The sequence below is a fragment of the Perca fluviatilis genome, chromosome 16 (genome assembly GCF_010015445.1).
Source record: "Perca fluviatilis chromosome 16, GENO_Pfluv_1.0, whole genome shotgun sequence".
Classification (NCBI taxonomy): Eukaryota; Metazoa; Chordata; class Actinopteri; order Perciformes; family Percidae; genus Perca; species Perca fluviatilis.
The window spans coordinates 30,563,163-30,576,757 of NC_053127.1; the positions used below are offsets into that span (position 1 = coordinate 30,563,163).

Here is a 13,595-nt window from a genome sequence, read left to right on the forward strand (position 1 = left end):
TCTAAAAGGAGCTACAAATTAGCTTACAGCTATGCGCTGCCAGGGATGGAAAAAAAAGAAAAAGACACAACTTTCATATGTTAATTCAGATCATGGCTAGGAAGAGTAATTATCAAAAAAAAAGTCAGCCCTGTCTGTCTGACAGATCTCAACAAGAACCCACTACCCCTGTCTGTTTCTTACACTGTCTGCTGTCTTCCTCAAATCCAGTACACTTTTGCAAGAGCAGCACTGAGCCTAACACGATGTAAAGATATTGTGACAGTGACAAACAAGAACATACTTAAACTGAACACTGTGTATATATTTGCAGCTCTGCATGTAGCACAATGCTCTAAGTTTATTACTTTAACGATTTTCATTTATTATTTTCATTGTCGATTAATCAGTCCACTATTTTCTCAATTAATCGATTAGTTGTTTGGTCTATAAAATGTCAGAAAATTGTGAAAAATGTGGATCAGTGTTGCCCAAAGCCCAAGATGACATACTCACATGACTTGTTTTGTCCACAGCTCAAAGATATTACTGTCACAGAGGCGTGAAGAAACTAGAACATGTTCACATTTAAGAACCTGGATTTAGAAAATTCAAATTGATTAACCCATTCTCAAACTAGTTGGAGATTAATGTAATAGTTGACAACTAATAGATTAATCTTAGCAGCTCTAAACAATGTGCTGTTAAAAACATGAGAATGTTAGGGCACACAGTGCTCAGATGTACACATAGACTGTACAGTACATTTCCCCAGCAGAAACTCCATTTGTTTACTGAGAAGAGACTTGATTATTTTTCTCTTATGACCTCGAACACCTCCACCTGCACTCTTCTGACTCTGAAGAACTTTGAAGCGTCTGAACAATCAACACCAACAGTCTGGACGCCACTTACAGGGAACTCATGGAGTCAGCTAAACAATGCAGATAAAAATTGCTTCCTCATCGCTCTGCTGGCAGTGTCCCCGCTGTGCAACTGTCTTGGAGTGTATTAGTGAGGGGAGTGTGCTCCCTGGAGACAGTGTCACCGTAACCTTGGCCACTCAAAGTCATACAGCTTGACCAAATAAATAAAAAATAAAAAGATAATGCATGCCGCTAGTACAGTTGCACACTAACAAAGCAACACCTATAATATAAATAAATCTTATTGCGGTGGTAAATAAATAGGAAAACAGAATGTGTGTTGGGTGATTGGGTGTACAGTAGGTTCATTTTAAATATGTTCCTTTTGAAAATGTCTTTTAACTTGAACCCAAAAAGACATGGAAGCCAATTGTGTATAATGTGTAGAGTTGTTCCAATACTGATACCAGTATCTGAAATGCCTCTGATATTGCCTAAATGCTGGAATTGGTATTGGCAAGTACGCAGGTCTATGCAGCGATCCGATACTACGTAATTTAGCCCCGTAAAAAAACTACTTTGAAGTAGTTAATTTATGTAATAATTTATATGGTTATGACCAGTGGCGATTTTAGACCCTTTAGAAAAGTTTGTCTATTAGTGACAGAGGACCAACAATTACAGGTTCAAAGAAACAGGTTTAATATCCTGTGTCGCTGCCGCCAATGCTATGCACCTGTAACCCAGTCAAGGAAAGTAAATGTAATGTTTTATTTATTTATTGTTTACACCTCATTATCATTTCATTTGATTCTGGTACTCCTTTTTTCATTTGTTCAATAAATTGCATTCATCCTCTGTTATAATAATAAACACAAATATTCATTGCTATCCAGTCAAATTACTGATTTAGCAGGGGGGGTAAACACTTTCACAAGGCACTTTATCTGTGTCATATTCTCATTAGGGGCTGAGCCCCCCCTAAAGGTCTGATCCTAGACTCGCCCCTGGTTATGACTGACTGTCAAACTAGACAATAAAAAAGTTCCATGGAATTCATTTTCTGTATGTTTTTGTTCATAAAATCACAAAGGCTTTAACCTGAGCCAGCCCCATACAACAATTATAGCAATCATATCACCTCCATACAGGCTTAGTAGTACACTGCTGTGAAAAAAATAATAACGCACACATATATACACATATATATATATATATATATAAATATTTTTGCTTTGTTTTACACACTGGTAGTGGATTGGTACTTGGTATCGGCCGATATGCAAGTTCAGGTATCGGAATTGGTATTGGGAAGGAAAAAATGGTATTGTAACATCTCTAATAATGTGTGTAATATTAAGAAATAGAACAAGACGTGTGTTTTGGGTGGAGTTAGGTGTTGCCGTTGCATTTTCGGTTTCCATTAATATTCGTAAAATTTTCACTGACATTGTTTCTGTTACGGATCATACAGGAGAACAAATGTATGAAAAAAAAACAGGGGTTAACAGTCATTTTTTATTTGGTTTAGCCTATGTAAACGGTTACAAATGTACCAAATGTATTCTTGAAAAGCACTGTCAAATTGAATTCGCATCTAGTAAAATGGAAACCCTGCACCTGTTTAATTATGTGAAAGTGTAGCCATGATACCGCCATATGAGACGCCACATTGTTTCCCACTGTGGAAATGTCACACAGTGACTGGCGCCAGAATTGCCTGTGTGTAATCTGTGAGTAATAATGAGTGTATGATGAGCCCAGGAGGGCCCGTGTTGTAATTAGGCCTGGTCAGAGTTATTGGCACAGTGACTCCAGTTTGATCAGGCTGGGATAAGCATCTCTATGGAGAGGGAGATCCCTCCAATTTAGAGCCCCTCTAATAAAAATCATTTGTCATTCTTACAGGAGGCACACTGACAGCTGCTGGGGTTGGCATGGCAACACACGGACCACCATTCGCTTACCAAGCAATATTCCCAGCATTGTAAATGGTGGAGAGGTGGATACACACACACACACACACACACACTCACACACACGATTGTCCATAGTTAACTTGCGATTAATCACAACTTAATTGCACATTTGTTACCTGTGCGAAATGTACTTGAAAAGGGAGTTTTTAAAGCTCAAGTGGTATTTGAGACTCAACGTACATCGACAGTACAGTACAGACAAATACCTTTAGTCTCGTGGCGAGAACCATCTGAAAGGGCTTTGAAACTCAACTTACCATTCAAAAGACCCTTTTCTGTATCCATTTCTGCTCAAAAAATGGTTTGTTTCTTTTCTTTTCTCTTTCTCCCCGGGATGTTATCACGGAGCACTTCATGGTTTCTTCTAGCCATCTACAATGCTACTGCTGCACAGCTTCCTGATTTCCCAAACTATGGCACGGGCCGAGGCCCCAATCATCATTTTGACAGCCTTAATTAAAGATTATTTTTTGGGGCTTTTCCACCTTTAATTTTTGACAGGACAGCTTGGTGAGAAAGGGGAGAGAGAGGGGGAAGACATGCAGGAAATCGCAGGTCGGACTCGAACCCTGGACCTCTGCGTCGAGGTATAAACCTCTCAGTACACAGTACAGGCCAAAAGTTTGGACACACCTTCTCATTCAATGTGTTTCTTTATTTTCATGACTATTTACATTGTAGATTTTCATTGAAGGCATCAAAACTATGAATGAACACATGTGGAATTATGTACTTAACAGAAAAGTGTGAAATAACTGAAAACATGTCTTATATTTTAGATTCTTCAAAGTAGCCACCCTTTGCTTTTTTTGATAACTCTGCAAAACCCTTGGTGTTCTCTCAATGAGCTTCATGAGGTAGTCACCTGAAATGGTTTTACCTTCACAGGTGTGCTTTGTCAGGGTTAATTAGTGGGATTTTTTCCCTTATTAATAAAAAAGCAAAGGGTGGCTACTTTGAAGAATCTAAAATATAAGATTTATGTTTAATTCACTCACTGTTAAGTATGACATATTTCATTCATGATTGCCTAGGAGATCCTCTAACAATGTAAATAGTCATGAAAATAAAAAGGAAACGCGTTTGGATGAGAAGGTGTGTCCAAACTTTTGGCCTGTACTGTATGTGCGCCTGCTCTACCACTGAACCAACCCGGCCACTTGACAGCCCTAATTAATACAAATAATAAATTGTGCCAAAATGTGTATTATAGGAATTGTACAGTTTGTCCTTCTATTCTTTATATATTTACAGTCTACCTACATAATATTGTCATTCAAATGTTTTTATATATCATGTTACTATTATTATTTCAGTCTACTCCGTACACGAGTGCATCTATTGCACTGTCTATCCATGCTGGAAGAGGGAGTTCTTCTTCTTTGTTGTTTCTACCTTTTTTCCCCTGCTAAAGTTTATTTTTTCTGGAATCTTTCCTTGTCCATAGATGCCGTAAATCTCTCCCTCCCTTCCATAAAGAGGTTGCAGTACACTGGGACCCCATAAGTACACAAATACAGTACTGCAGAAACACACACACACAAACCAAGCACCTGCCCTAATTCCTCATCACACCTGGACTTCAAACTTGATCAGCATATCTGGGTCTAGACCCTATCTGCTCGCTACAGAGTTGAGTCAGAGAAGAAGGCGGAGATTTTTTATTACCGCTCCTAATCAGCGGCAGCATCCCTCTGCTCATTAACCAGACACACGCTAGCCTGAGGCTAACGGCCTCATATGTCAACCACAGATAAAGATGTCATCTTCTGCTTGACTGAATAAACCGCTATTAAAACTAGATGCAAATAGACGTTGAACGATATTCAAATCAGGAGGCAACAGGGAAGCTTAAAGCCTGGGGCGCTTGGCCTCAGCGTTGCCCCACATTCTCTGTCGTGTTAAAAGGAGGAGAGATTTTAGATACTATCTGTCTTCAGAGTGATGTTCTACAAGACATCCCGCATCGCTACAAAACTATTCAAGGAGATGAATAAAAAATCAGTAACGATACATGATAGACAGTTTGAAAAAGCAACTGTTCATCTGTGTAGGGTTTAACATTTGAAGGCCACAATATTAAACAGAATTGGAGTTCTTTTTAGGGAAACTTTGCTTAAGACTACATTTTGGACACACCAGGGGACACCTGCAATGTCAATCCAATATGAGAGCCAGAGTGACGGCTGCGAGTTAAAACTAAATAAATAAAAATGGATCCAAATCGATGCAGCAGAATCAGTGATATCTTTTTTATTCCACACATTCTGCTTTCATGTCAAACCCTGCTTCCTACATTAGCCACAAGGCAACTCGCTTTGCCCAGTTCTTTTCACTTTGCAGTGACGAACATCTGTAAACTTGTCGGTGTAAAATCGGTGGAGCTCAGCATGATGAAATACTGCTCCTAAGTTCAGCAAACTGTCAGTGGTGGAATGTAACTGAGTACATTTACTCAAGTACTGCACGTAAGTACACATTAGAGGTACTTGTACTTTATTTGAGTATTTTCTTTTCATGCCACTTTCTACTTCTACTCCGCTACATTTCAGAGAGAAATATTGGACTTTTTACTCCACTACATTCATCTGTTACAGCTTTAGTTACATTACAATTTAAGATTGTTGCACATAAAACACATGCAGTTTATAAAATAGGATGTTATATTGTAAATTAAACTACCCAACAATATAACGGCCTACAAGTCCAGCTGAGATGATTAACAACACAACTGGTTGGATCCTTTACACTTTTCTACAATGGGAGGACTTTACTGCATTGAGTACTTTTACTTTTAATACTTAAATTACATTATCCTGATGATACTTACATACTTTTGCTTAGGTAACATTTTCAATGCAGGCCTTTTACTTGTAACAGAGTATTTTTACAGTGTGGTATTAATACTTTTACTTAAGGATCTGAATACTTCTCCCACCACTGCAAACTGCGGACACACAACTGGCTGTGTACACAGAACAATGCAACTCTATCTCATCTAAAAGAAACAGAATCAAACAATGGACAGTGTACGAATAGGGTTTATTTGTACAGGATTTATTTGGCAGACATTGACATACTATGACAGCATGTCTCTATTCTCCCCCAGACTGTTTCGAAGGCAGCTGTGCAAGCACTTTTCTTTCTACCAGACAAATGTTTGTCTGCTGAAGTCACAACTGAGGAGGCATATCAGCACCACAATAGCTTTGGAATCAGCGCCTGTGTGTTTCTATCAGCAGTGTGTGTGTGTGTATGGCTGTGTGTGCGGTGTAATTAGCCAGCACTGGAGTCGAGCTATTAAACCCCTGATGGTTGTATGTTTACAATGCTATCATTGGCCTCTCTCTGGCCAACACTAAATGAACCAGTGTTGAGCCTCAGCTGTATAATCATGAATATTCATCACTCTGTCTGTGAGAACCTCTGTGTGTGTGCGCACGCGCTGCACTGGCAGGCATTAAGGAAGCTGTTACTATCTACTCAATCACAATCAGTCACTTTGTCTGGATGATAAGTCAAGCTGACAACAATTCTACTTATCGCCAAAGCCAAACACAACCGCCTTTTGTTTTTTGGGAGTGAAACACAGAGCAGAACCTGTATCCAGCCCTGCAAGCTTTTCACTTCAAAGTGCAATGCGGCAGGTCAGGGGTATCTTAGTGCCATACAATCTTTCCTCACGGTTTTGTTTCTTTAGACACATGCTTCCCCTCTCACTCATGCTTGATGAAAGCTCAGGATTGAAGACAAACAAAAAGGTAAAGATTGAATACACTTTTTGCCACCTGGGGGAAGAGAAGTAACAGCTGCAACCTTGACACACTCGGAAATTATGTTCGTGCACACACAAGGGCCATTTTCAATGCAAAGTAATGTGGGTTTCATGCAAATGTACACATCTCAATGTGGTTGTTTAATTACAGGCCCTGAGTGAGAACGAAGCAACCCTTTAAGCACATGCTAAACAGTGTTAAAGAGTTACTCCCATAGTGCCGTTCCCTTGGGACTTCATGGCACCACATTCCTGCTTATGGAAAAGGACTTAAATACAGTGCTCATTGGTGTTTAATGGTAATTTGCGATGGCAAGTGGAGCAGGCGATGCCGCTCTGTGAGTAAAGCAGAGGGGGCAAGAGGAGGATTAGATAATCAAACAGTGTGACACTTTAAATAATCTCTGGCTCCTCTGGGGGAGGTGAGACTTAAAGCCAGAGCCCTTCTGATTTAATTGTCTGATTTCCCCGTCATTACAGTAGAGGGCCTCAGTAATTCAGGCTTATTAAATATTCAGGAGCCACACCGAGGAGGGGAGGGACGGAGGGAGCGGTGGGAGAAAGATGAAGGTGGAGAGGAGTGAGAGAAAGAGAGTGGGAGGAAGTTGTGGCAAGACGGGATCCTTTGTGCACTGCTTGACAGAGATCTACTTTGATCCCCACTGTGAAGAAAGACCTCTCTTTTGTTTCTTAAGGAAGTCTGTACGGGGAATGTTTTCGCAAGTAATGATCGGATGTCTTAACGTTGGTGTGGATTTGGGTAGATGAATTGTTTCAAAGGATGGTGTCATTTTTACTGTTGCCATGTTTGTGCGTGTCCGGTAAAAGCTGTAATGTAATCATTAGTGCTGGGTATGGCTAATAATTTCCCAAATTGATTTGATTGCGTTTCACAAGCTCCCGATTCGATTATATTTCTAATTCAATATCAATTAGGTTAAGGAAATTTCACTAACAACACCAATTTAGCTTGGATATAAACAACATTCTTAGAGAACTTAGGCCATAAATTGTGCAAGCAAGAAGTTACCCTCAAATACTTTTTATAATGCACCAGGTTAATGTTTCCATTAAGTATTGCCTCCCCCCTAACTTTTGATTAACATACTTTTCTACTGATACATTCACGGTAAAAAGGCATATATTAAAAGCTCGATATCAGGATTTTATGAATCGATAACAGCTCATTCAAACTTAATTCAAACAAAAGATTGATTTTAATTAGTGAATCAATTACTGTAACCCAGCCCTAGTATTCATGTTAGCACTTATACAACTGTGTATATTGCTAGACTAAGAAAAAATGTCCCTGCCCAATTGGCAGTTATAGAAAAAATTTAGTAATTTATTTAATATGTATTGATCTAGATTTAATTTTGGACTTTTTGTTACTTTCAAGTGATTAATTTTATTATTAACATTGAGCTCAATAGACAACAAAACAAAACCTCAAAAGCACCACAATTTCCCAATATAAAATAGAGAACTATTTTAGTCAAACTGCAAAGGGAAGATGTAAAAACTAATGCTCAAAATGAAATGTTTGGCCAGGTGACTCATTCTCTTTAGATGGGAAGAGCCTCTACCCCCTTCATATTCTCAGTGGATTAGAGAAGTTATGCAATATCTTAAGATAAGATACTCTCTCCAAGGGTCTGTTTTGACATTTCATACTACTTGGCAGCGTTTCGTGACATTTGTAGAGAAAATGGAAGCAAAGAATGTAACCCCATAATACATAGTATATGCCTATGTTATTGAGTTCACATTATTATTATTATTTTTTTTAATTTTATTCTTCTTTCAGTCATAAAGTGACTAGCTTTTATTTAGAAGTGTTGTAGATGAGTTAGATGTTTGGGATTAGTTTTGATTGTTTGTATTTTGTTCGTATCTTGTACACTCTGAAAACATTTAATAAAAAGACCTTGATAAAAAAAAAAAAATGAAATGTTTCTGTGCAGACCCCCCCACCCCCTGCCCAGACTGCGGATGAACCAGACTCCAGTGCACCTCCTTATGAACACATTGAGAGGAGCTCTCCATGGTGCTGAACTACGCTGCTGAGCAACAGGCGATAGCTGGAACTACCCAATGTACACAACTGTTTTAATATACATATATAACTTAAAACAGATTATTCAATGAGAGTAAGGACTGTGTATAAGCTTAGTGGACAGGAGACATAAAAACAAAGATAGAGAGTTAAATTACACATTAAATGTCATTCACACATTGGGAAATCCATCTTCCTCTGCTCTGTATTAAACTGACAGTGCTGACAGACTCAACCTGTATTTTTACTTACTAATGGAACTAGTGTAAAATTCTAAAAAGAAAGCCTGACAGGTTAAAACCACTCTGACATGCTGTGGGTATGAAAGTGTACAAATGAAAAGAGTGCAAACCACATTATAGTGATTGTGAAGAAGGAAGTGAAGAGACAGAGTGCAGCTCTCTAATGAGTCACCCTGTCTGGTCATGGCCTGGGGCTACAGCCTCCATCCACAACATCACACAAACTACATCTGAACATGACATTTAGCATTCAGTCCGTCAGTTTGTTCATAAAATTAGAGTCTGACAATGGAGCGACATCATTTTACTAACCTCGAATGCTAATCAGCTTGTTTAAAAGGATTTTCTGGAATCAAGTGGCATTATCCTGAGCCCAATATCTCGGTGCATTATTCAACTATTGTCATTTATTAATACATACAATATATAAAATATATATTGTATGTATGCAAGATGCACATTTCCAGGATAATTTCCTGACATCCTGATCATCGGCTCTCTGTGTGTTGTCGTTATTAAACTCTGTTCGATTTGGAAAACAACAACAAACTTCAAATGGCAAGCGACATGCTGAAAATGGCAAGTTTAAAAAAAAAAAAATTGGATGGTGCAGGGAATGATTTACAAAGAATATGTTTACTCCCTAACTGGGACGCTTTTGGGAGCGATTGGTGGGACTGCTGTAGACAACGTACACACGGCGATACAATGGTAAGAGCTAATGACTTTTAACAATGTATCCAGCTGATTTAAATAGCTCACCTTACTGTATTGTGTGAACAGTTCATTTCATTTAAAATCAAATATCACAATATTTCTGACCAAATACATCAATGTTGATATTGTAGTGATATTGTAGGGCTGACAATTGGTGCTCTCACAAAATATTAACACAATCAATGAGAGTTTTGACAAATAATCACCAATAATGGGGATACAATGACGTGGGAAAAGGCAAACAATAAAACAACTAGAACTCGTGGTCTGGTAAGTTCAGAAAATGACATCACTTTAATGTAATGCAGCATTTAAAACCAGGAAAAGACAACACTTGTGTCGTAGCACAATATTACAATATCCAAAATGTAAGACAATATCTAGCCTCATTATCGATGCTGATATAATATCGATATATTGCCCAGCCCTAATGTGGCGTTTTCTTTTGCAGGGTGCAAATGTTTCACCAAAACAACTTTCTCCCCCAGAGTCCATTTTGCGTCGCTGCGTCTGGAGCTTAGTGCCGCCAAAGACAACTGGAAATTTGAATACTCAAGTACAACTACAGCTACAACTGTAATTAATGATAGTACTTGAGTAAATGTACTTTAGTGTAATTACATCCCACTTCCGGCAAATCATGATAAACACAAACCCTGTGGCTGACTCACACAGACACCTTAAATCCAATTTCCTCTCACCAACCCCTTAAAATACAGACGTAATAATAACATTTTTCAGTTTTAACCATGTGGTTTTATATGACTACCCCAAAACCCCAACAACATATAAATATAAAAAAATATCAATAATATTTTACACAGGTAAAAGCTCATTTTTAAATGCACAGCTGCAATATAGACTAAAGGACTAAATGATTTAGTGCTTCACAATTCACACATGCACTCTTGTCTGTGTAAGCTTATTTCATCAAACTAATGTACGCATTTTTCTCGTACTCAGAAAAAAAGTGAGAAAGCAAGACAGAGACAAGGAGGAGAATGATTAAATGAGCATCTCAATCTCAAAACAGCTGATTATCAAGCTTATTATATTGTTTATACAAACTGCTGCCTGGTTTACCTACCTGCTGTTTCTGATTAATGAAGACAAAACCTGTAGCTGCAAAACATTCAATATTTATGAGGATCTGCTGGGACATAATTGCATTTACATGTTGGAGTAATTATGGTTGATGATGTAAACTGATAAACTCCTTACAGACAACACATTATGAATCTTCTGGAAAGTCCACAAATAAAACGTGTTCTCCATATGCACAGATAAAAGGCCTTCGAGTAGATGCTCCTCTCTCAGCAGGACTGGCTTTGGACCAACTTCCTTGTAAAGCTTGCAGAATGTTAGATTACGAGGTGGTTTCACTGAGACCTTCATTCATTTATTAGTCCAGCTGGATATTTAGAAGGAACTGCACACTCACACCAAGATCTGGTGCACATTAGTGGAAAAGAACAGGGTTTTCAGGGAGATTAAAGCATCTTATACACTAGACGCAGCCCAGCTGGCGCGTACAAATGTGACGTCATGGGATCGCCGTGAGTATTTATACCCGCGCTGGTGGTCGCGAGACTAGTTGCAGTCTTCTCCTGAACAGCGGTGGCGCTAATGAGCAAAGGCTACCGATGTTGCTCTTTCTACAGACTAGAAGAAGAAGAAAAAGGTAAACAACGGCAGAACTGGCAGCAGCATTGCCGTCAATGCTTCGATTTGATTGGATGACCTACTTCGTCGGATCAAGCCTTTCATTCGCCATAAAAGAGCTCATCTTAACCCAGTAGGTTTACATGAGAGACCTGTAGTCACTGTGAGAGTCCTGACATCCGGTTGTCGGCTAATTCAGTCAGGCCTCCTGTTTCCGCTTTGTCGCGCGCCGCTGAAGAAAAAAAAAAAGAGCCGTGCGCGACCTCAGCTCGCGAGGCCATAAATCGGGCGCGCCGGCAGGATATTGCATCATTTTGACATCACGATGGCGCGCGCCACCTTGGATGCGTCTAGTGTAAAAACCCCTTTAAGACATCAACAGGTTTTGGACTAAGGCTTCATTCACACTGGTCTGTTGGTCACACACACACATTCACACACACTTTCTTTCTCTCCTGTGATCTAAAGCTGCCTTCAAGTGCGGTCGGACACGTCGAGATCTATAAACGATCAGACGGTCGATTGTGGTCTAATTGTGAAATATAAAGTTTACTGCTACATTGGGGGGTTAAATAACACAACAGGACGTCTGTAAAGTGACACTCCCACCGCCGCACAACCCTGCGACAAATCGCCGGATCGCTTTTTATTTTGGTCTGAGCATGGCTTAAGAAAAGCTGAGGACATAATGTTTTGTTATTTTCAATTTGGACATTTTCATATCAAAGAAAAGGACAACATGTACAAAAATTGAGTGGCATCTAATACAAATTCACATTACAGTAAATTTAGGCCAAGGGCTTCAGGCAACTACAGTGAAATTGGAAAAGAACATAAAATATATGCAATTAAATCATCATTTTAACTTCATTAAAAGAGCATGAACCAAACTGAAGAAGTCTTATAAGAAGACAACCTGACTCCACACACCGTTGATCCCCTTTACACCTCAAGAGGAGAGAATGGAGACACACGCCCCTCTTTTACGACTTGACTACCATGTAATCAAATTCTCACAGTGGCCTCTACTTTTCCTAGAATGGCTCAAAATCACAATAAAATATTACTCTCCTTCCCTTTATATCATGGCTTTTCAATTTCATCTCCCTCATCTCCCTATCGCCTTCTTTGTCGTTGTCTCCTTGCTTTTCATCTCTTTCCTTTTCCTTGGTGTTTTCCTCCCCCACTCTCTCCCCGTACAGCATTAGCTTGCAGTGGTCAGGCCACTTGACAGCTGCTCCACCTGAAGAATACCAATCAATGTTGCTGTGGAGACAGAATCACACTCCCCTCCTTTTATTTTCCACCCTTCCATCGTCTTGGTTTTGCATGTGTTTGTTTGTTTCTCTACAGTGGAAATGTGATCATTAAGCTCACACAGGGTGTGAATATTTAGATACTATTTAAGGTCTTCAACTGATCTATTACAGCAAAAGGTGCTAAAGTGCATCCGCTGCTAATTTATTTGAGGTGTGACTAATTGAGTTGCGGATGCAAGCCCCGCGATGTCTTAGACTATCGCTCCAGATGAGCCAGGCAGACAGGCGTGGGATGGAAGTGTCTATCCCTGCTAACACATGACACAAGAGTGAGCACTGTACAAATCATGCTGCTCAATATAGGAGCACACTCAAACCGCTACTAATCACCATTAAGGGCTCCTCTGTTCATCCATGCAGAAAACAAATTTGTGTTGAAATCCCGTTGTTATATATTTCTGTTTTTATTTTGCTATTTATTAAACGGAAAGCTCAAATCAAGCAATCTGATTGGTTCAAAGCCATGATATAATATTAATATTCAACGGCTATGACGTCTAATTCCTTTGGACAATAAGTATCAGTCCCCACTGAAAAAACAAAGACGTTAGACTTACGAACCGATAACTGGTGCCACGAAGGGAAGCCATTTATTCGCACACATGACAAAGAGCTTGTTAAAAATCTGCAAAGTATTTCTTTAAGTGTATGCTATATTTAGAATATATTCCTTTATGACAGGGAACTGGAGCTGACCAGACTCCATTGACAAAAACAGTCATTTTACTTCGCAGAAAACGGGAGTTGCTGTTCTACCGCTACCTCGATCGCTTCGTTGCTGGTTAGTGTCTGGAATAGTTAGTGTTATTGTGCGCCTTTCTTTAGGGTTAACCAGAAGCTAGCTGCTAGTGTAGGCTAGGTACCTGCGCTACCGTTCATACTGTAGCCACTGCCTTGGTATGTGCAGGCACCCAGCCCAGCAGGGCCTATTTTATTGTGAACATGGTTATTTATTAATAAAAAATCTATTTAGATTGGAATTAGACTTTCATATTGCTGC

At 39.3% G+C, this 13,595-nt stretch overlaps 1 protein-coding gene across 5 annotated transcripts in view; it reads right to left on the minus strand.

The window, feature by feature from the left end:
* The window catches only part of dscama (Down syndrome cell adhesion molecule a), a 113,671-nt gene that overhangs the window by 52,439 nt on the left and 47,637 nt on the right, over positions 1-13,595 (minus strand). The window contains exon 3 of one of the 5 annotated variants that reach the window (XM_039777641.1): positions 11,720-11,722. The exons of the other annotated variants lie outside the window; for them this stretch is intronic. Within the exon in view, the coding sequence (XP_039633575.1) occupies position 11,720 (1 nt within the window). The 5' untranslated portion in view covers positions 11,721-11,722. The remainder of the gene's footprint in view (positions 1-11,719; positions 11,723-13,595) is intronic. 5 annotated transcript variants of the gene reach the window in all.